Genomic DNA, 22,637 nt, shown 5'->3' with positions numbered 1-22,637 from the left:
GTTCTACTGAAATGCTAGCGTACAACCTTCCAAACATCAGTGTACATACACAGTATATGATATTAGTCAAATGTTAGCCTACAGCCTGCCAAGCATCAATGTATCTCATACCTACAGAAATGTTAGCCTACAGCCAGCCTTCGAAACATTGGTGTACATACACACAGTATATCATTTTAGTGAAATAACAGCCTATAGCCTCTCAAGCATCAATGTACAGACACAGTCAGTACGTCTCTTCAATAGAACTCATAATACTTACCATGAGCTGAATTCACTTTTCCATACTAATGAAAGATGCAAATAAGAGCAGCCTGACAGCCTACATGTCATGCATCTATCACTTTCCCATACACCCAAATTCCATAAGCCAAAGAGGAGCAAAGGTCCACTTTAAGCCACTGTCAAATTAATGGGGCGTAAATGTTCCATTCCAACCACCCAGGATAATTCAGTCCCTCACTAAGGACTAAACACGCCAACCTCACATTCTCCCTAAAACTGCTTCGATAATGCAGTAAGTTACTATGCTACCACCCCAACTTTATACAACCTTGTCATACTCATCAAACAATGTAACCTGCAACTTTCTCCCAAGCACCACCTGTTTGCGTGGAACCCATTTGCATATCAGACAAATGAGTTCAACATTGTACATATGCACAGCACAATACACCCTTTCCATATAAAAACCTCCCATTTACCATGGGCTGATTGATCGGGAGCTTTAGCCCATGTGCACTTTAGATTGTCACCAAATGTTGAATATAACCTTGTCCACAACATTCTCCCATTCACCATAAACTGAATGAATGTCAACAAATGAGAACTTTAGATGGTGAGCAAAGCCAGAAGACAACCACTTCAGCCTTTGCACTTTCTACAACCTCTTTAAACTCTTTTTCCTTGCCTCCATCTTCTTTTTGTCCACAGGCACTCTGCTAGAGCTTAGATCACCTTCGGCCCTCTTTGGACTCAACGTGGCTGAACAGAACGTTTGTGTGTCAACGTTCACCACAGCTCCTCCATCTACAACGTTGTTTTCTTTCTGAGGACTCTGAATTGTAACAGTCTGACGAGCACTAATGTCCTCTCCAGGTCCTGTGTTTACTGCCGTTGATTCACCAATAATTCCCTTGCTCTTTGATTTTGGTTTCATGGCATGAATGCTTGTCATTATCCTGCATACATGCAAACTAGTAAATGTAGCAAAACAGATACAGAAAACAAGGATATCATGTTAAGTCCCTTCCCTACCATGCAATGTGTTCAATCAAGCATCAGACTTACTTAAACAAGCTGTAAATGCAGTTTAGAGCTCACCAGAAAAATGAGCAGTACAACACAAAGTAAAAATGAAAAACTAAAGTGAAGCTGTCACACTAACAGTCAGAATTACAAAGAGAGTAACAGTCAGAATTACAAAGAGAGTAATGTATACCTTGCATGTTTGGCATAGCCTTCATAATCTTCCATAAGCATCTTTCCAGCCTCTTCATTCAAAGCTGACTCTGGGAATGGCTCTATTAGCAAGCACCTTACCACCTGTTTGCTAGCTCAACTTAGAATAGTGAAACCTACAACAGTAATCAAAACCAACACAAAGAGGAAAAGAACCCACTAAGAGAACATGCCGCAACCCAAGTGTAGGCTTCCAATCCTTTTTCAGAGTGTTAACACAGATTTCTCCATTTTTGGCAATGTTTGGATGAAAAATTTTTGTCATGAAGTAACCTGCAACCAAAGAAAAATAAGATATTTAGTTTCAGAACAATCAATGAGAACACCTCGCAAGTTGTACATTCTTTCAACAAGAAACTTATATAGTAATAACCGTACATGATTCCATCTTAATTAGTTATGAAGGTTTAGTATCCTTTGACCTGTGAAGATCAGAGCTGTGCCTCGAAACCTTCTGACACTACCCACAATTAAAATTCAACATTCGTATGTCTCTTCACTTGTAAATAATATTCTAACTGGTTTGCAGTTACTATTGTGAGAGCATGGAACAATAGAGATACACAAACACACAGCTGGTACAAATCAGTGAGAGCACCACATCAGGCTGAGGAGAGAGTGCTGCCAGCAGTGACTGAATAAATGGGCAGCAGTGAGGGCAGCTGCATAAATAGCTGCCCAAGCCCGAAATGATAAATCAGCCAACAGCTGACTGCCCATTTTTGGGCCAACATGCAGCCACCCTGCAATAAATGCTGCAGCCCAGCATAACCTGCCCTGGCAAGTGTGAACATAGCAAAACAGGCACAAATCTGAAATGCACCAGAACCAGATCACTGCGACAAGTGTGAACAGACAGAAAAGTAACTGACATGCTGAAAAATGAAATGTACCAACTGTGAGAGCTCCTATGTCTCCGTCACTCTCTTATGCAGCTCACAATCAAGAGATGAACATCATTAAAGTGATGAAGCACAGCAGCCTGAGACTGAGGCTTTCGTGAAAAGATCTGCTAAAGTGGGACAATAAGCCACCACTACCTTGGACTCCACAATCTGCTCTCCCACATAATGGTAGTGGACCTTGATGTGTTCTCATACTAGTATGAAATGCGGCGTTTTTCGACAGAAAGTGCACTCTAGTTATCAGCTCATAGCTCCACCAACATGTGATGGAGCCATTCTGCCTCCTATGTGGCAGAGCAAAGTGCATGATCCTTGGCCTCCATCAATGATAAGAGCTACAATAGGTTTCTTCTCACTACTCTAACAGATAGCTCCCAATCCAAGGGAGAGAGTAAATCCTCCAATAGAATGCCAAGTGTCTATGTTGCCAGCCCAATCAGAGTCACTCCAACCTAAAAGACTAGCTCCCCCTACATACATGAATCCATGTAGGATCGAGTCTATCATGAAGACCTATATTCTCAATTCTTAGCTTTGGCATTATTAAGTGGTACTTGGCCTCCGTCAATGATAAGAGCATGCAAAGTGCATGATCCTTGGCCTCCGTCAATCCAAGGGAGAGAGTAAATCCTCCAATAGAATGCCAAGTGTCTAAGTCGCCAGCCCAATCAAAGTCACTCCAACCTACAAGACTAGCTCCCCTTCCATACATGAATCCATGTAGGATCGAGTCTATCATGAGGACCTATATTTTTAATTCTTAGCTTTGGCATTATTAAGTTGCACATGAGATCTTAGCTTTGGCATTATTAAGTTGCACACATGACGTGCAAGTCAATTAAGTCATCATGATGTTGTGACTGCCTAAACACCCTAATTTTGCAATGGGTCACATTAGTAGAAGTCATATTAAGTTATGGTAGGCAGGTACTTGTAGGTGCATGGTGTCAAAGAAGAGTGCATATGATACTTGGCCTCCATCAATGAGAGAGCTCCAATAGGTTGTTTCTCACTACTCCAAGAGAGAGCTCCCGATCCAAGGGAGAGAGTGAATTCCTCTAGTTGGCAGCCCGATCCAAGGGAGAAGGTGTCTATGTTGGCAGCCCGATCAAAGTCAATCCAACCTGCAAGGGTAGCTCCCTCTCTATACATGATCACCTATACGATCAAGAATATCATGAGGACCTATATTTTTAGTTCTTAGCTTTGGCATTATTAAGTTGCCAATGTGAAGTGTAAGTCAATTAAGTCATGGTGATGTGACGGCCTAAATACCTTTTGTTTACAATGGGTGACATTGGCAAAAGTCATATTGAGTTATACCAAACAAGTACTTGTGGGTGCATGGTGTCAGGACATTAAATGGACCTTTCAAATGTTATGTGGTGACATTAGGACCAATCAGTAATTAAATAACTAATGCTAATCAAAAACCAATTAAAATAAAAGGGATGAGCACAGTAAATGCAAATGAGCAGCACCAGTCAATTAATGGGCAAAGTCAAATGGATAATTAATAGATTTTCAGAAATTTAATTCAGGAAATTTATTCATTCATTCATGTTGAAATTTGCTTTTGGAAGGGTGTGACATCTGGCAGCAAACTTGCCCATGAAATCTGAGAGAAGGCTGTTTGGGACTGGCTCAATGTGGGAGGCAGCATTCAAAGGCTGAGGAAGGATTCTTCCAACAAGCTCGACAACAGGGAGTTGGGGAAACATGTTTCCTCACCTCAGTGAGAGCCAATGATAGAAACTAATGCTAGTCAAAGACCAATTGAAGTTCCAAAGGGGTGAGCACATTAAAGGCAGACGGGCAGCACCAGCCAATTAATAGGCAAGGTCAAATGGATAATAAATAATATTTCAGTATTTAATTCACAAAGGCTGTGACATCTGGCAGCAAACTTGCCCATGAAATTTGAGAGAAGGCTGTTTGGGGCTGGCTCCATGTGGAAGGCAGCCATTCAAAGGTTGAGGAAGGATCCTTCCAACTGCTCGACACCAGGGAGTTGGGAAAACATGTTTCTTCACCTCAGTGAGAGGCAGTGATAGAAACTAATGCCAGTCAAAGACTAATTGAAGTTCCAAAGAGGTGAGCACATTAAAGGCAGACGAGCGGCACTAGCCAATTAATAGGCAAGGTCAAATGGATAATTAATAAATTTTCTGTGGGAGGCAGCCATTCAAAGGTTGAGGAAGGATCCTTCCAACTGCTCGACACCAGGGAGTTGGGAAAACATGTTTCCTCACCTCAGTGAGAGGCAGTAATAGAAACTAATGCTAGTCAAAGACCAATTGAAGTTCCAAAGAGGTGAGCACATTAAAGGCAGACAAGCGGCACCAGCCAATTAATAGGCAAGGTCAAATGGATAATTAATAAATTTTCAGAAATTTAATTCAGAAAATTCATTCATTCATTCATGTTGAAAATTGCTTTTGGAAGGCTGACACCTGGCAACAAACTTGCCCATGAAAGCTGAGAGAGGTTTGTTTGCAGCTGGCTCAATGTGGGGGCTCAAGAAATATCATTTGAACAAGGTTGACAACAAGGGCAACATGTTTCCTCACCTCAGTGAGAAGCAATGATAGAAGAGGAGGACTCATCAGTCACAACTGTGTTTTATCCCCCCTTTCAAGTTGTTGGCGCCATCAAAATTGCAATCAAGGCTACCATTCAAAACATACTCTCTTCAGCCAATTTTCTCAACAATTTTCATGATATTCCATCTTTCGTGTAGGGCACCAACGGTCTACTGCTGTCAAACCCTAATTTACTGCTGTAAATTAGAGTTTACGCAACCACCTTGAGACCTGTCCACATTAATTGAAGACCAAGCAGCAAATAAGCAACTGTGCTTGAAGCAATAGCAGCTGATCCGAATGGTAGCTCCATCCCCATTTTTTGTGGCCTGCATGCAAGACATTGAAAACCAATTTGTGTCCAAATTGTAGTCAAATCAAGGGATAAATTGATCCTCAATGCGGCTCATCATTTAAGACAGCCATTTGTGTTGAAGATTGAAGGAGGTAAGTCCATATCTCCTCTATGTGCTTCATCTTAGAGCCATAGAAGTTACAGAAATACTGCAAGGGGCACCAATTGTTGGGACCAGTTGGGTGTCGAAGTCCAAGATTGACCAATATAGAGTGTAATTTGAGATTTGTGAATTTTATTGCTTGTTGTAATTTGTGTAAAATCAGGTTATCTACAACCCCGTTCTAGAAGGAAGTCCCCACAAATAAGTTCCCCACAAATAGCATGGACCTCATTTTGGGCATCATTCCAAGTTCAGATGATCCGCCATTGATTCAATGTTGTGGACAAACCTATTATTCACAATTTGGGGCAGCAAAGTCCTTAAGGTTGTGCTTCTCTTATGCTTATGCATCGAAGATTCAATATTGGGATGATGTATGCTCAAGAAGGCTCTATGGATTGGTTAAAGCTTGCTTTACTTAGCTGTTGGAAGATTTATTGCTGTCATAAACAGTGGGCAGCAAGCTTATGTATTGAATATCAATGAAATACATTATTCTATGCTACTCAAGAATGCTCTTGGGTCAAATGCATGCCTACCATTGCAAGTTATATTGGATATGCTCTTGCTTGAGCTTTTAGCTTTGACTTTAAGCTAAGCTCCTTTGCATTCATACTTGGCAAAAAGTGCATTGGTCAGTGGTTTACCACTTACAGGCTTAAATATTTGTGTCATTTATATGCTCCTTGCTCCGGAATGTATTACTTGGCATCATTGGGCTTTTGGATAGTATGATGTATATGAATTGAGCTTGCTTTGCTATGCGACACTTCGGTTTGTTATCCAATGGGAGTATTTTTAGTTTTGTATTCCATAGCTTGGCCTTTGGAGCCCATGGGATATCCCTTTACGCTCATCGATTTCTGCATAGCAAATCAAATGGAGATAGATAAATCCACAAAGGCTAACCTAAGATGCAATGAGCGCAGCATCACTCACATGTATCACGATTGTCCAACATGCAAGAGGTGTCCAATAGTACCCCGACTTTCTACTCACATTCGAAAGGTCAAACCATCTTCCACTGCTATGTTTGCGGTCCAGCCTCATGGTACAACCTACTAATATCATCTGCACAATTGCGTTTTGCCACAGCAACTGTCACCTAACCATTCTAGATTGTTTCTCACTATTTGATTGTCTGACTGACACTAATCCAACCTACTGACATCATCTGCACACATAAAAACGAGGGACGGGAATCGGGGACGGGGGTTGGCCAAGGTTTTTCACATATAAAACAGTTTTCAGCTCATCACATTGGACTCTACTGCAATGAAATATATAAACAAGCACAGTTTGAGCTTTAAAAATATCATTTTTCATTGAGTTTTATTAGCATATCGCATAACGAACATGAGATGAACAAATGACAAATACAAACCGTATGGATAAACTTTAACAATCAATGTACTCATACAAACCGTATGGATAAACTAATCAATGTAATACAAAAGAGCATGCGTCCAAACTCCACTATGACTTGTCATTGTTCATGTGACATGAAAGTTAAAGACTTCAAACTTCAAAGATAGGAACTAAAAACAAATGTTCAAGGAGAAAAAGAGTGAACATTGAGTAGTAAAAGACGAAAGACTAAAGTAGCTTTATCATTCATGACATCATGTAGGCCCTAGGGCATAGGCAGTGTTGGGATAAAGGCCCGTTTGACCTGCCTGTAAAGTACACGCACATTATTTAGCTATACATGTGAATGCACCCTTACGTGCCCTAAGTATAAATACATTTTATTCTTTGTGTACCAACACATTGTTGGTACACTCATATCACATCGTACTTTCACTTGGCTCTCTCTCTAACTTACTCTCACGAGCCGTCACTCTCACTCCTCGAACTGCTACATCCAGCTTAGCTCCAACAACTGGTATCAGAGCACAGGTTGTGTACACTTTCCGAGATTAGACCAGCTAACGGCATGGACTACCTTACCTCTCAAGTCTCATCTGACCTAACGAGATCAACTGACGGGGTTGACAACAGGTAGGAGACATGACAACTAGGCGACAGTAAGTTGACGGGAACGTGGACCAAGCGGCAGCTGCTTGCAACTCGACAACGGGCGTGGACCAAGCGCCTATTATTGCGAGCGGGTAGGACTCGAGGCAACAAACGTGACGGGCAAGGAGGTGCTCTGACGCAAGCAGGCTGCAGGATGCGACAACAAGGTGAAAAATCAGTATGCATGGCGATTGTGACGAAGGGTACCATCGTGGCGAACTGCCGACCAGTGGGCGTAAGACAAGCGCGCATGGGATGGACGCCAACATGCAATCAATCACAGGAGGTCAACAAACCTCCTCCTCCCCATCTTTTTCTTTTTGGAATTTCTCATAACCTCAATTATTCCTTTCCTTTGATGGGGTTCACGCATTGGAAGCACAGCCCTCGAATCTGTGCAAATTTGAGCCCGAAAATTTGGGGCTTTTCCCAGATTTGACATCATTTATGCTTGGCAGTGATATTCAAGTTAAAAATTGCAGACATTGCATGTGGTGACCTCAATTAAATTGGGGATTTGGCCAAATTTGTCAGAATTTTGCTCTTTTGAGTAAAATTTCTTGACATTGGATCCTAGAAAATTAATACTTTTCGTGTATTGATAAAATTTTGCTCAGCTGGGTCACACTAGCTGACATTTATGCAATTTTGGACCTGAAACTTTGGGGCTTTGTGCAGAATTTGGTAAATTTCTGCATTTTGCTCCGTGTGGTGGCTAGTTCATATACAAACAGTAGAGACTTATTTCTAATTGAGGAAGAACAGCAGTGTATTTTCTGGTTCAGCTTGTGCTTTTACAATCCAAGGGCATTTACTCTTGCGTTCCTGATAAAATGGTTGCAACTTCTTCCAGTTCCTGAAAAAAGTTGCAACTTCTTCCAGTTCAAACATCAAGAGTTTAATGGAAATCAAGCAGTTTGATGGTCATGGCTTTGAGCTTTGGAAAGACCGTATGCAAGGCATATTGCTTCTAAAGGATTGTGAGGATGCTTTGCATAAAGATAAACCCGCACTAATGTCTGATGCAGATTGGGCCAAAGTCAACAAAAAGGTTGTGGCTTACATTAAGATGGGTGTCACTGATGACATCTTGACAGACATTAAGGGTTTAGATACAAGTTATGCAATATGGAAGAAGCTGAAAACCGCCTATGAGATCACCACACTTGTTAATCAGGTGCATTTAATGAGCAAGCTGATGAATACGAGACTGGATGCGTCAAAGCCTGCAGCTGAGCACTTGAGTGCATTTACGGCATTTTAAATCAACTCAAGGATGCAGATTTGGACTTTGATGATAAGTTGAGGGCAATCTTTTTTATAATGACACTACCTGACTCTTAGGAGACCTTGGCAGTTTCACTCAACAATAATCCGAATCTCTCATATGATGGGGTGAGGGGTTCAATCTTGAATGAAGAAATTAGACGTATGTCTAGTGGAGAAGGCAGCAACTTAGCTTATAATGTAAGAGGCAAGGCTGAAAAGAAAAATGCACATGCAGGACAAAGAAACAGGAGCAAGAGCAAAGGAAAGAAAAAGAGTGACATTACTTGCTATCTATGTGGTTGAAAGGGCCACAAGAAGCCTAATTGCAGATATTACAACAAGGAACAAGAGAGATAGAAGAATGCAGGAGATAAGAAAAAGGAGGAGAATAAGACAGATGCATCTGAGGCAGTCAAAGGCAAGGAAAAGGCTAATGTGGCCTCTAATGTAGTCATAGAGGAGCTTTCAAATGCAGAGGCTAATGTATTATGTGCAGTTGATTATGATGCCCTTGTATGCCACATGCAGGATATGCAGATTACCAAGGCTAATGTAATTGATGCACTTTTGTCAGTTGATGATGGTGTCACTCAAACTTGGATTGTAGACTCTGGTGCCTCTTTCCATGTAACCTCCGTGCTTGGAGTGTTTTGCTATGTTCAATGCAAGCAGTTATGAAAAGGTGTATCTTGGAAATAACCATGCTTGCAACATTGATGGGCTTGGCACTGTACACTTGTCTTTAGACAATGGTCATGGGCTTGTGTTGAGAGATGTCAAATATGCGCCTGGCATTAAAAAGAGTTTACTATCTGTTGGTCAACTTGACTTGCATGGTTACACTACACTGCTTGATGGTGGTTTGTGGAAAGTGAAAAAGGGTTCCATGCTGATTGCAAAAGGAACCAAGAAGGGCACTTTGTATTGTTTGTACTCTAAAGCCTTGAATGGCAAGTTTCTTGCAATTGCTGAAATTTGCCGTTACTTGGAGTTATGGCACAAGAGATTAGGCCATATGAGTCAATGTCCTTACCTCTCTGAAGAGGGTTGATGGAAAAGGCTCTAAACTTGACTTTTGTAATGAGTGTTAGTTTGGAAAGCAAATAAGAAATTCCTTTTACTCTGGTGTCTCTCGTAAGTCCAATGTCTTGAACTTAGTGCATTTTGATGTATGTAGTATGCCCGTGAAATCGTTGGGTGGTGCTGCATATTTTGTCTCCTTTTCACGCATTTGTGACCACTCAGACAAGTAAAAAGCTGAAATGCTTGAGAACTGATAATGGGGGTGAGTTCACATCAACTAAATTCAAGTCCTTTTGTGACTTGCATGGTATTAAGAGGTAGCTTACAGCCCCTTACAGCCCTTCTTCAAATGAGGTAGCTGAGAGATATAATAGGACTTTATGTGAAAGAGTGTGGTGCATGCTGTCATGCTGTCCACTGCTAATCTCCCTCATGAATTTTAGGGAGAGGCACTCAAAACCGCGGTTCACATTAACAACCACTCTCCAAACAGGTCCTTAAATAATGGCATCCTTGAGGAGGTTTGGTCCGGCGAATCGGCCTCATATGACCATTTACGCATATTTGGCTATGATGCTTTTGAGCATGTTAGAGATGAGCTGACGAACCAACTAGACCCAAAATCCACCAAAGGCATCTTCATGGGCTATAGTGATGAGGGTGAATTTGGCTATAGAGTGTGGTTACCTCAATCCAAGAAAATTATTCGCATCCGTAATGTTGTGTTTAATGAGGCAAAATGCTAAAAGGTACTTTCGCCTCAAATGAAGATATGAAAAAGATCAAATTTCAAAGTTTGCAGCCACCTACTACTTCAAAAAATGAGCCTCATGGTGCTGTACCACAGGCTGAAACATATGATCAGCCGATTATTTTTGAGCCAAATGATGATGCACAACAAGTAGGAGCACAAGGAGGTCATGGACAACAAGATAGACTTGTTGATTATGAAAATGCCGGTGTTGGTAATGAAAATGAAGGTGCTGTATAGCATGAGCAGCATGCTGAAAATGGCTTACAGCAACCAATAAATGCTGAAAATAATATACCTCCAAATGTAGATTATATTCCTAAAAATGTTGATCATTGGGTACGCAGGTCTAGATGCGTAAGAAGGCAACCGCATAGGTTTGACCCCTCCTTGCATTATGTGATGCTTATAGATGAGGGTGAGCCTCTTACATACAAAGAGGCCAAGTCGTGTGAATTCAGCAGCAAGTGGGAGCCAGCTATGCAAGAAGAGATTAAATCTCTATATGCAAATGATACTTGGGATCTTGTGTCATTGCCCAAGGGAAGCAAGCCACTTCCGAACAAATGGGTGAACAAAGTAAAGACACTTGATGGGAAACCCAAGTGCAAGGCAAGACTAGTTACCAAAGGGTATGCACAAAAGGAAGGGATTGACTTCCAAAAGGTCTTCTCACCTGTTGTGAAGATGACCACTCTAAGTGTGCTTTTTGCTCTCACTGTTGTATTGGACTTAGAGCTGTATCAAGGAAATCTAAATGAAACAGCCCGGGGGCTTTGTAGTTCCTAGAAAAGAGCAGATGGTGTGTAAACTAAAACGCAGCCTGTATGGGCTGAAGCAAGCACCATGGCGGTGGTACAAAAAGTTTGACACTTTTATGCTATCTCATGAGTTTACACGCAGTCATGCAAATCATTGCTTGCACATGAAAAAGATACAGATAGCAGCCGCATCATACTTGTTTTGTATGTGGATGATATGTTGCTAGCTGGGAAAAGGAAGACTAGCTTGGATGCTCTCAAAAATCAGCTGAAATCAACTTACTTCATGAATGATTTGGGGAATGCATAGCATATTTTGGGTATGAGGATTTGCAGAGACAGAATGCAGAAATTGCTGTTTTTATCTCGAGAAAAGTACATTGAAAAGGTACAAGACAGATTTAACAGGGCTAAAGCTAAGCCTTTTGGAGTACCCTTACCTCCTTACCTTAAGCTTAGTAAAGCCAACAGCCCAAAAGATGACGTGGAAGCAAATGCTATGAAGGGAGTCCCTTACGCATCAGCTTGTGGCTCTCTTATGTATGCTATGGTTGCTACTCGTCTAGACATTGCTCATGCAATGGGAGTTGTTAGCAGGTTTATGTCAAATCCTGGCAAAACACATTGGAAGGCTATCAAATGTATTCTTAGATACCTCAAGGGTACACAAAGAAAGTGTATTTGCTATGGGCAGGGTGCACTTAGTTTGCAATGTTATTGTGATGCAAACATGGCAAGTGACTTGGACACTCGAAGGTCCACTGGCAGGTATGTCTTTACAGTTGCTGGTGAGGCTATTTCTTGGTGTTCCAGGTTGCAAAACATCGCCGCATTGAGTACCACTAAAGCTGAATACATATCAACTACTGAAGCTTCTAAGGAAACTATATAGTTGAGCAGACTTGCAGAGGATCTCCGCATGTCTATCTATGGGTACTGCAATTTTGGGATGTGATAGCCTTAGTGTTGTGTATCTAGCTAAGAATGCCATGTATCATTCACACAAAGCATATAGATGTGCGATATCACTTCATCAGACAGATTTTGGAAGATGGTCAAATCACATTGACCAAGATCAAAACACACGGCAACCTTGCAGATGTTCTCACTAAAAATCTAAGCAAAGCTCAGCATGAGCGTTGCATATGACTAGTAGGTGTTGGTTAGAGGTTCACTTCGGACCTTTAAGTGGGAGGTTGTTGGAATGAAGGCTTGTTTGACCTCCGTGTAAAGTACACGCACATTATTTAGCCATACATGTGAATGCACCATTACATGCCCTAAGTATAAATACATTTTATTCTTTGTGTACCAACACATTATTGGTACACTCATATCGTATCGTACTTTCACTTGGCTCTCTCTCTGACCGACTTACTCTCACCAACTCTCACTCTCACTCCTCGAGCTACTACATCCAGCTTAGCTCCAACAATTGGTATCAAAGCACAGGTTGTGCACGCTTACCGAAATCAAACCAACTGACGGCATGGACTGCCTAACAAGTTTGATCTGACATAATGGTCAGCTAACAAGGCTAATGGCAAGTAGAAGACATGACAGTTGGGCAATGGCAAGTCGTCGAGAACATGGACCAAGCGGAACTCCTCACAATGTTGAGCTAAAACATGCATTACTTGCTGATTAGCCTCTTAAACAGCCCCAAAACACACTAAAAATGCTCTTGTAGAGTGAAACCCTAAATCGAGGAGCGGTTCGAGAGAGTTCAATGTAAACTCCAAAACGAGGAGCGGTTCGAGAGAGTTCAATGGAAACCCTAATTTTTGGGGCGCCCTTCCATATCCTATAAATAGACACCCCCATTCAGCCTCATTCAATCTGTGCAAGTTTCTCACTCGGCGTGCAGATGCTGATTCAGCCATCAACCTCCTCCCACGTGGCTGTCCAACCCTCGAGACTGTTGCCAATCCATCCATGTTTGCTCACATTGTTTCAGCATGCTATTTATAGCAGACTGTGCACAGTTTCCAGCCTCTGATCAGTGGTACACTACTGCGTTTACCAGTTTCCAGCCTCCAGACCTACTGCGTTTTGGTGACCAGCCTGCTGCCATTCACTATTCAGCACTCCTACACTCCAACCGGTGGTCACACACTTCGGATCCATCTCTGGTGGACGTCACACTCCAAAATTGCTCATCCCTTGAGCACAATGTACACTCTTACATTCATTTACAGCATTCATTCACTTCAAAGTTGTGTTCTCTCTCCCCCTTCTTCTACTCGTGTTTGAGTTTGAGTTTGAGTTTTGAGTTTTGAGTTTTGTGTTCAGGGTTTGAGTCCAGAGTTTAGGGTTTAGGGTTTGAGTTTTGCCCTTTGTGTCTATGTTTGTCGTATCCAGACCATATCCAAACCACGACCATGACCAGTTTCTGTCGTCTGTCTGTGTATCAGAGCCGGTGCTCTTGTAAAGAGTATCGTGCGGATATTGTGGAGAGCTAGTCTTTATGCGAGGCACACAATACGACTCGTAACCGAATCACAATGTCCTAGACACCTTCTCTAGTTCCTATGATGTCTTATCAAGCTTCTCCATCATTGAAGAACCTGAGACAACATTATGGACTCGGTGAGGAGGATGACACTCCACTTTCACCTTCACCTTCTTCTACTCCTATTCGAGATTTCACTAACATGATAGAGGAGTACTATCGCAACAAGTACGGTGATGTTTACACCCCCTCCTACCAATTTTGCTACCATATCCAAACCGGTTGGTGAGGCTGGCCACCTCTCCGATCATGGAGGACATGCGGCATTCAGAACGTCTGGCGATCCATCTTCATCATCTAAACCAGATCCAATGTCAGGTTTGTACAATTCTTTTGTGTTTCATGAATCAAAACCCTCACTTGTTTCTTCTTTTGAGGTACAAGATCCGGATGGCTTTGCGTATGTGAACTTCAATAGAGGGGGCTCACAAAGCAGACAGAATTCAGGTACATCTATAGCTTCTATTTCATTTGAGCATATCACACACACTTCTCACTTCCCTCCCATCCCACCCTCTTCTATATCGCGCCTTAATCACCTCTCATCATCTTTCCAAAACCTTGGATTACACTCCACATCTGCATCACACACCCTAGGGGTTGGATCTTCCATCTCCGCTCCTAGCACCTTTTCCTTCTCCACCCCATTCTCTAGCTCTTTGCACCATGATACTTCGTTAGGGGAAACGCCATCCTTTAACACAGTGCCTCTCACCTTTCAACAAATGAGCACATCCATAACTCCTGAGTCGACTGTGATGGCCATCCCCCTCACTATCCCCAGCTTTACATCTCACATGACCACTTGAACGGAGGGGTTTCCATCCTCAACTTATGGTGCGTCTTCACACTCTCCTTGGGTTACACCTACGCAGGGATTCCCATCTTTAGCTTCCCGTGTTCTCGTCCCACCTCCTTGGGTTCCTCATGTGGCTACCATGCCCATGATTAATCAACCCATCCCTACCTATGGATCCATCTTGCACACTATCGGTATGTTTGGTGGGCACTCTGGGACCCATTTCCAAGTGTACTCCACTCCCCCATCCTATCCCCACTACACTTTTTCACTCTACACATCTCCGAGCACTACCACTCCTGTTGCAACAACAAACAATACTTTCATGGATAAGACACGTTTTAACGGGTCAAATTTCACCACTTGGTCTAATTTCATGCAACAAGTGCTTGAGTCTCAGGGTCTTTGGGACCTCGTCTTTGGTCTAGAGCCTATGCCGAACCCTCGACTAGCTCACCCTGATTACATCCGTCAATGGAGAGCCGACAATGCCACAGTCAATGTTGAGCTGATGCAGAGATTGCTTCCTGAGTTTCACTCTCAGTTGCCACACTTCCCGCTAGCGTCAGAGCGTTGGAGTCACCTTCTCGACCGCTATGCGGCTCGTGATCGTACTCGACGCATCAATCTCTACTTTGAGCTTCAAGAGTTCTCTATTAAGGAAGGGGATGATCTGAAAGTCAAGCTAGCTGAATGTAGGCGGTTACTTGACGAATTCGCCACTGCTGGCTCTCTAAAGTCAGATGACGCATGTTACATTCTTCTTAAATAAGTTGCCTGAAAAGTACTTCAATTTCATTCAACACATCATCTCCCAACCTCAATTGCCAACCTTCAACAAGTTTGAGTGCCAGTTCTTGTGCTACGCAAAGCTGCATTATCAAGTCTACAAGAAATCCTCATCACGGCCTTATTCAAAGCGCAGGGGGTTGGTTGCCTCTTCTTGGGGAGGGAAAACCACCAATGGCAAGAACTCGCAAGATGCGAAGGCAAGCCAATCAAAGGGTGACTCCTCTTCCTCAGATGGAACCAAAGAATCTAGACCTATCTAGCAGCAACTCTCTAAGAAAAACCAGTTTTGCACACACTGCCAGAGGGCAGGCCATGTGGACGAGGAGTGTCGCTCCAAGGCCCACGGTCTTCCATCTAAAAAGCCTCAACAAACCACTGCATAGTCCAGTGGGGCTACGCCTTCCGCTCCTGTTTCATCTGCTCCTTCAACGCCCGTTCTTGATGCTGGACATGAGGCTCGACGACAACCTCAGCAACCCATCTCTTTCACTACCCCCAAGGGATTGGCTGATTGGCCTGCAAGCTCTGATCCCGTTGCACTTCATGCATCTATCTCACCCTTCCCACCTCGTCAAGCGTTCCCTTGGCAGAGCCTTGCTGATGGCCACCTTCTTAGACTAGCATGTCTTTGGGTCCTTTTGGATACCCTATGTCAATCTAGCTTTTCCATTCTTTTGACTTCTACTTCATTTACTCACACACATCCACATTCATTGCATCTATTTTGAGCTAGATTTTATTTTTGTTATGTTTTGCTTTAGAGCATCTCACCACTAACCTCTGTGTTTGCAAATTCTCATCTATTTTGCAAGGTTTTGTCTTTCAGTATATAGAACTAACTTGCAGATTGCTTTGGTCCTACCTGGGCTAGAGATATGGGGATGTGCACCGTTTCTTTCATGGTTTCATCATCCTAGGAGTACTTGCTCTTCTTACAGCATGGCGGTTTTCCCTCCCGAGGAGGATCGTGCAGCATCTCTCTCTATGCTATCACGGCAGTGACTTCTACCTTGCTCTTCTAGCTGGGTGCTTTATCCACTTCCTCCACTTCATCTTATTTCATTCCTTATGGTTCTCGGCACCACACGAAGATCGACATCAGGCTCCTCTTTCTTCTTCGGCATCCACATCCAGGTTAAGAGTGGATTTCTACCCTTCTTGGTATTCTACAAGCTTCAGCACTTTGTCTTCGACATCGGCTTCTCCTCCCTGATGTACCTTATCCTTTGCATTGCATGATTTCATCATCTTTGTACTAGGATGCTTGGGCAAGTGAACAATTTCCCCATGAGGGACACTGTCCAAGTGGCACCTGCTGCATGAGCATTCTTCAGCATGTAGCATACTTTGCATTTTATTGTGCAGAGCACCACTTGAGCAGATCCTAGGATGTTTTCACCGACGCGGCTGTTGTTACCACACCACCATCCTTCATCACATGGATACCTAATCACCTATTTTTCCTCGTCATCAACACCCTGAGTGGATAGGTTAGCTTGTACTGTTTTGTGATGTGTTGGGTGTACCCACTAAGCAGCCGAGGTGCACCCTTTGTCCAATGCCCTGTTCTCTTCGAGGTGACTACTTGGATTCCCTTAGTACGATAACCATCACATCTGTAGTCTTGGTAGGCCACTGGGCAGCCGCCATTGTAGTCTTGGTAGGCCACTGGGCAGCCGCCATGCACACTTTGTTCGATGCCCTCGCTGCTTTGGGGTGAAACGCCTTGGGGTCACTAAACATCACAATGGTTAGTCTAACTTTTCGGCTCAATTTTGGGCATGAGAGGGGGTGTTGAGCTAAAACATGCATTACTTACTGATTAGCCTCTTAAACAACCCCAAAACACACTAAAAATACTCTTTTAGCGTAAAACCCTAAAATGGGAAGCAATTCGAGAGAGTTCAGTGGAAATCCTAATTTTTGGAGTGCCCTTTCACATCTATGAATAGACACACTGCCCCCATTAGTCTCATTCCATCTGTGCAGGTTTCTCACTCCACGTACAGATTTCAACTTTCAACCTCCTCCCACGTGGTTGTCCAACCCTCAACTGCCCCCATTAGTCTCATTCCATCTGTGCAGGTTTCTCACTCCACGTACAGATTTCAACTTTCAACCTCCTCCCACGTGGTTGTCCAACCCTCAAGACTACTGCCACTCCATCCGTGTTTGCTCCTGCTGCTGGTGCCTTCATCCATGCTTACGTCAGTTGCTTCCGACATCATCTGTTGTGATATGATCATCCAGTCATCGCCAACCACATCAAACATTGTTTCAGCCTGCTGTTTAAAGCAGATTGTGCACAGTTTCTATCCTCTAATCGGTGGTACACTGCTGCATTTACCAATTTCCAGCCTCCACACTGCTGTGTTTTGGTGATCAGCCTGCTGCCATTCACTATTCAGCACTCCTACACTCCGAGTGGTGGTCACAGACTTGGGATCCGTCTCCATTGGACGTCACACTCTGACATTGCTCTGCCCTTGACCACACTATACACTCTTACATTCATTTACAGCATTCACTCACTTCAGAGTTGTGTTCTCTCTCTCCCTTCTTCTGTTTTGTTTGAGTTTGAGTTTGAGTTTGAGTTTTGAGTTTTGAGTTTTGCGTTTAGGATTTGAGTTTTTCCCTTTTGTGTCTGTGTCTCTCTCTTTGTGTTTCTGTCTGGTCGTCACTCTTGTGTGTCCTCAATGCAAACCCTAGCAATTTTCTTCACACGCGACTGGGTAGCGGGCGTGGACCAAGCGCCTACTACTACGCGCGGGCAGGATTCGAAGTGACAAACGTGGTGGGCAAAGAGGCATCGTGACGCCAGCTAGCTGCAAGACACGATAGTACGGCGGAAAATCAGCGTGCATGCCAATCATGATGAAAGGGACCATCGTAGTGAACTGCCGAGGGCGTGAGACATGCGCACATGGGACGAACGCCAACGGGCAGTTAGTCACGCGAGGTCAATGGACCTCCGCCCCATCTTTTTTTTTTTTGGAATTTCTCGTAACATCAATTAATCCTTTCCTTTGACGGGGGGTTCACGCTTTGGAAGCACAATCTTCAAATATGTGCAAATTTGAGGCCGAAATTTTGGGGCTTTCCCCAAATTTGACATCGTTTATGCCTGGCAATGAGATTCAAGTCAGAAATTGCAGACATTGCATGTGGTGATCTCAATTAAATTGGGGATTTGGCCAAATTTGTCAGAATTGTGCTCTTTGGAGTAAAATTTCTTGACATTGGATCCTAGAAATTGGGGTTTTTCATGTATTGATAAAATTTTGCTCAGCTAGGTCAGATTGGCTAACATTTATGCAATTTGAGCCTGAAATTTTAGGGGTTTGTGCAGAATTTGGTAAATTTCTGCATTTTTGTCTCTATGTGGCTGGTTCATGTCCAGAGACCTTGAATGGCAAAATGAACTTTAGCATTGAATTAGCCCAAATCTAGAGGAAATTATCATCACCTTCAACAAAATGAGCATCTACAAGATGTGGCAATAGGTCATGACATCATATAGGCAACTAGCAACTAGATAGCAAGTTATAACCGACCATAAATCAAAATACAAAATAAACTCTAGCAAGGAATAAGGCCAAATCTAGAGGGAATCATCATCATCTCCAACAAAATGCGCATCTACAGCTCTTGAAGTGAGCCTGGGTGCCATGCATAGTCTCTATAAAATGAGTATGCTCCTTCCTCCTCCTGCTCCATCTCCCACTAGGTAAATGGATCAGCTTGTGATGTAACACTACTACAAAGCATTCTCAAGTTGGCACGAACAAAGACGAAATCATTTGCTTTTTCTACTCCAAGGCAATTTCTCTTTTTTGAAGTAATATGACTGTAGGTGCTCCATAATTGCTCCCAGCAAGAGAAGCTCTCTACTTGACTTGAGATATGAACAGTCAACTTCTGCAACTCTGGCCCATCTGATCCAAAATCCTCCCACCACACAAAGGTACCCCAACCCTTCATCAGTCATGTAGAGCATCCGCATAGCCATAAGAGTTTTTTGCTCTCTTATAGAGAGCAAGCTAATCTCGAATTTTGTGTCTAGTGCCAACATTAGGTACCATGCGCTCAAGAATTTGCCTCCAATGGAGATTAACCTCAGCATCATTTTCTTAATCCTTACCCTGAAACTCAAGGTCCCAAAAAAATGCAACTGAATGCAGAGGTGAGCTATAGGCATTCCACCTCTCAATACACAAATCATGTATCTCCTCATAATGCTCAGCATCAGGCGCTAAATATTTTAACTTTTCAATCATCTTATCCATTGCCTCATACACTTTGCCAATACCTGGTTGCATACCATCAACGAGTCTCAACAACTGTACAATAGGCACAACCATTACATCAATTTTTTTTACATTATCCCAAAATTCATTGCTCTCTGCATTTTCTCTACATGTCATGCCCACAGGAGTGACTGCCAATGAAGAAATACTAAACTCATCACTGACAAACAACTGTCTCACTACACCCATGCACTCTCTAAGACGTCCCAACATCAAAAAGTTTTAGGCCAACCGTGTGTTTGAATACTTCAACGACATCTTTTTTGGCCTTTTTCTAAACTCATAGCGAAGGTATTAGTGATTTAAAATAAAAGTAACCATTTGATTTGCATCATGTATCACAAGATGGATCCCTGATAACTCACCGATATCCTTCAAAAGGTTATTCAAGCAATGCACCATGCAATAAGAAAATGTGATATACTTATACACTTCCTGAACAATGACACCTACTGTCCTATTTGTGGGCTCACCATCAACCACAAAACCAACCACCAAATGTGGCCCAACAATCTCAATGGCAGAAATTTACTCTGTTGCAAGCATCATGGGATGACATAAGATACATCTCCCCTCGAGAATAAGCTACAATGCCGTAGATAGACCTCTTCCTCGTGTTACTCCACCCATCAACGATAAGTGTGATACCATTTTTATCCCAATCTCTCTTTATGTTTGCTGCAGCTTGCTCCACAACATGTTTTTCCTTATCGAGTAAGATTGTACGTAAAGTCTCAAAAGAGGGGGACACATAGTTATGTCCATACTCTCCAACCTTCTTCAACATGGCTCTAAAGTACTCCCACCTATGGACATAAAATAATAAGCACAATAATTATCATAATGACATGATTTTAAAATAAGTTAGAAGTTTATATTATATTAGTTATAAGCAAGTTATAAATTTAAAAATTATATTATTTAAGGAAAAAAATGTAAATAGTAAAGACTCGAGTATATCAATTTGTCAAGGAACAAGCCACCGTTGAATCTATCTCTTCTTTTTTTATTGGGTCCCAACTTTCCTCGAGAGTAGTCCGACGTCTAATGGTCGAGGACGAAGGCACTGATGGTGAATATGGACTCAATCCAGCGACTCCATGTGGTGTGGATGCCACACTTGCTACTGTAGCTGAAGCTCTAGGCCTATCAGCTGCTGCTATTGCCGCCGTCGCCACAAGTGTACCTAGATTAACCGCCACTCATGCATGTCTCCATGCAAATAGAGCCTCTTGTCCAACCACGTAATCTAGAAGCTTCCTTCTCTTCTCTGTCGTAACATTGGGACAAAATTACACTTCCAATCTTGGCTCATGCAATAAATGGACCCTTACTTTATTTGCACCACTCGTACGTCGGTATGGACACAGCTTGCATGACCAAGGGCGTGTTCTGCCTCCACTTGATGGGCTTTCAACATTTACCTCATCCCACCACGACCATGTGTCAAAGCATCTACCTCACCCTCCAACCCAACGAGCCGGTTGTGAAGAACCCATGTGGAGATGTGTGTTGTGCAACATAAGGTGCTGGTGAAATACACAGGTAGGTAGGGGTGCTGAAAAGCAATTGGCTGCTGGTTACCCAGTTCCTCACAACGGGATCCGAGTGCCCGATGCAGGGAGGTGGCTGCTGGTTACCCAGTTCCTCACAACGGGATCCGAGTGCCCGATGCAGGGAGGTTGGGAGCCCAAGCTGCAAGGAGCAAGAAGAAAGAGATGATGATGATGATCATAATGAAGAAGAAAAGCAGGAGGAGACAAGAAAGAAAGAAAGAAGAAGAAGAAGAAGAAGAAGGGATGCAAGGCAGGCCGCAGCACAGGCTATGGGGTGGATACGAGTTGGAGGCTCGAGTAGGTGTCGGAGGAGCCGTGAGTTAGGCAAGAGTTACACGAGTCCAGTGAGGGAGGCGAAAGGACGAAGAAGGGGAGACAATCCAAAAGCGGGGGACAGTGACGGTGCGTCTCCCGACAGTCCCATCCCCAACAAGCAATGCATCCCCGAGACAGGGGGGACGGTCGTCCCCTTGTAACACTCCTGAATGGGGACGTCCCCCATTCCGCCTCTTCGTCCCGCACAAGCATTCCATCTCGGGACTGCATTCCGGCGTCCCAGGGGTCTAGGACGGACGTCCCTTGATACTATGTCTGCACAGTTGCTTTTTGTTGCAGTAGTCGCCTGACCATTCTAAATTATTTCTCACTATTTGGTCGTCTGATTGACACTAATCCAACCTCACTTGATCACCATGGGCTGATTGTTATTTAATATTTAGTTACATACGATACTCCCTCCTAATATACAAATTGTCAATAATTGATTGCTTTATTATATACTGAGGTTCATTTTTCATAAGCAATGAGCCTTATGTATAGTTAGCTTTAAGTACGTGGTTACCCTATGGTTAGGGGATACATTTGCATCTAGTATTTTTGAAATCTATGACAATATTTTATACTTGAAGTTTTATGCTCTTTCTTGGACACTACTAGTTGTATTGTAAGTCCTATTGCTATCCGAACTTCCCTAGCAGTGGGAGCACTCTATTTTGGACTTTTGCCTACAATTGTCTCATTATTTACTGCAATTTTATGGCCAACATGCTAAAACTCAGTTTTTTGCTACTTTACTAAGAGCAAACACTATCATCAAGCACTCTAGAGCTTTTACTGTGTGGACAGCAATACATTGGGTTATTCTTCCCTATTGCATTCAATTTTGGCTTAGTTTTGGGACTAATTTACTATTAGTATAGCAGCCCATTCTCTCTTTGCTTTGCAGTCATAATGATAGGCAGTTCTAGTGCTTCTAGGGATAGTGTCATCTTCAACATTGACAAGTTGAATGGCAATAACTATTGGAAGACCCAAATATGGCAAGTTTTGGTGCAAAGGAAGTAGCTTAAGCCAATGAAATGCAAAGGCATAGCAATGCCGAAAGATTATGATGTTGATATATGGGAGAAGCATGACGAGCTATGGGAGAAGTTATGGTCCAA

At 42.9% G+C, this 22,637-nt stretch overlaps 1 protein-coding gene across 2 annotated transcripts in view; it reads right to left on the bottom strand.

Moving 5' to 3' along the window:
* Positions 1-361: 361 nt before the first annotated feature.
* Positions 362-22,637, bottom strand: part of UBC22 (ubiquitin-conjugating enzyme 22) — a 53,967-nt gene continuing 31,691 nt past the window's right edge. For both annotated transcript variants that reach the window (XM_087690884.1, XM_087690883.1), the window contains 3 exons: positions 1,622-1,734; positions 1,442-1,545; positions 362-1,181 (listed from right to left, as the gene is read on the bottom strand). In XM_087690884.1, coding sequence (XP_087547010.1) covers positions 881-1,181; positions 1,442-1,545; positions 1,622-1,734 — 518 coding nt within the window. In that variant the 3' untranslated portion in view covers positions 362-880. The remainder of the gene's footprint in view (positions 1,182-1,441; positions 1,546-1,621; positions 1,735-22,637) is intronic.

The sequence above is a fragment of the Lygodium microphyllum genome, chromosome 13, assembly GCF_053477565.2.
Source record: "Lygodium microphyllum isolate KBCC chromosome 13, Lygodium_microphyllum_v1.1.10, whole genome shotgun sequence".
Taxonomy (NCBI): domain Eukaryota; kingdom Viridiplantae; phylum Streptophyta; class Polypodiopsida; order Schizaeales; family Lygodiaceae; genus Lygodium; species Lygodium microphyllum.
Note: the sequence above shows the minus strand (reverse complement) of the source record. Positions and strands in the feature narration are given on the sequence as shown.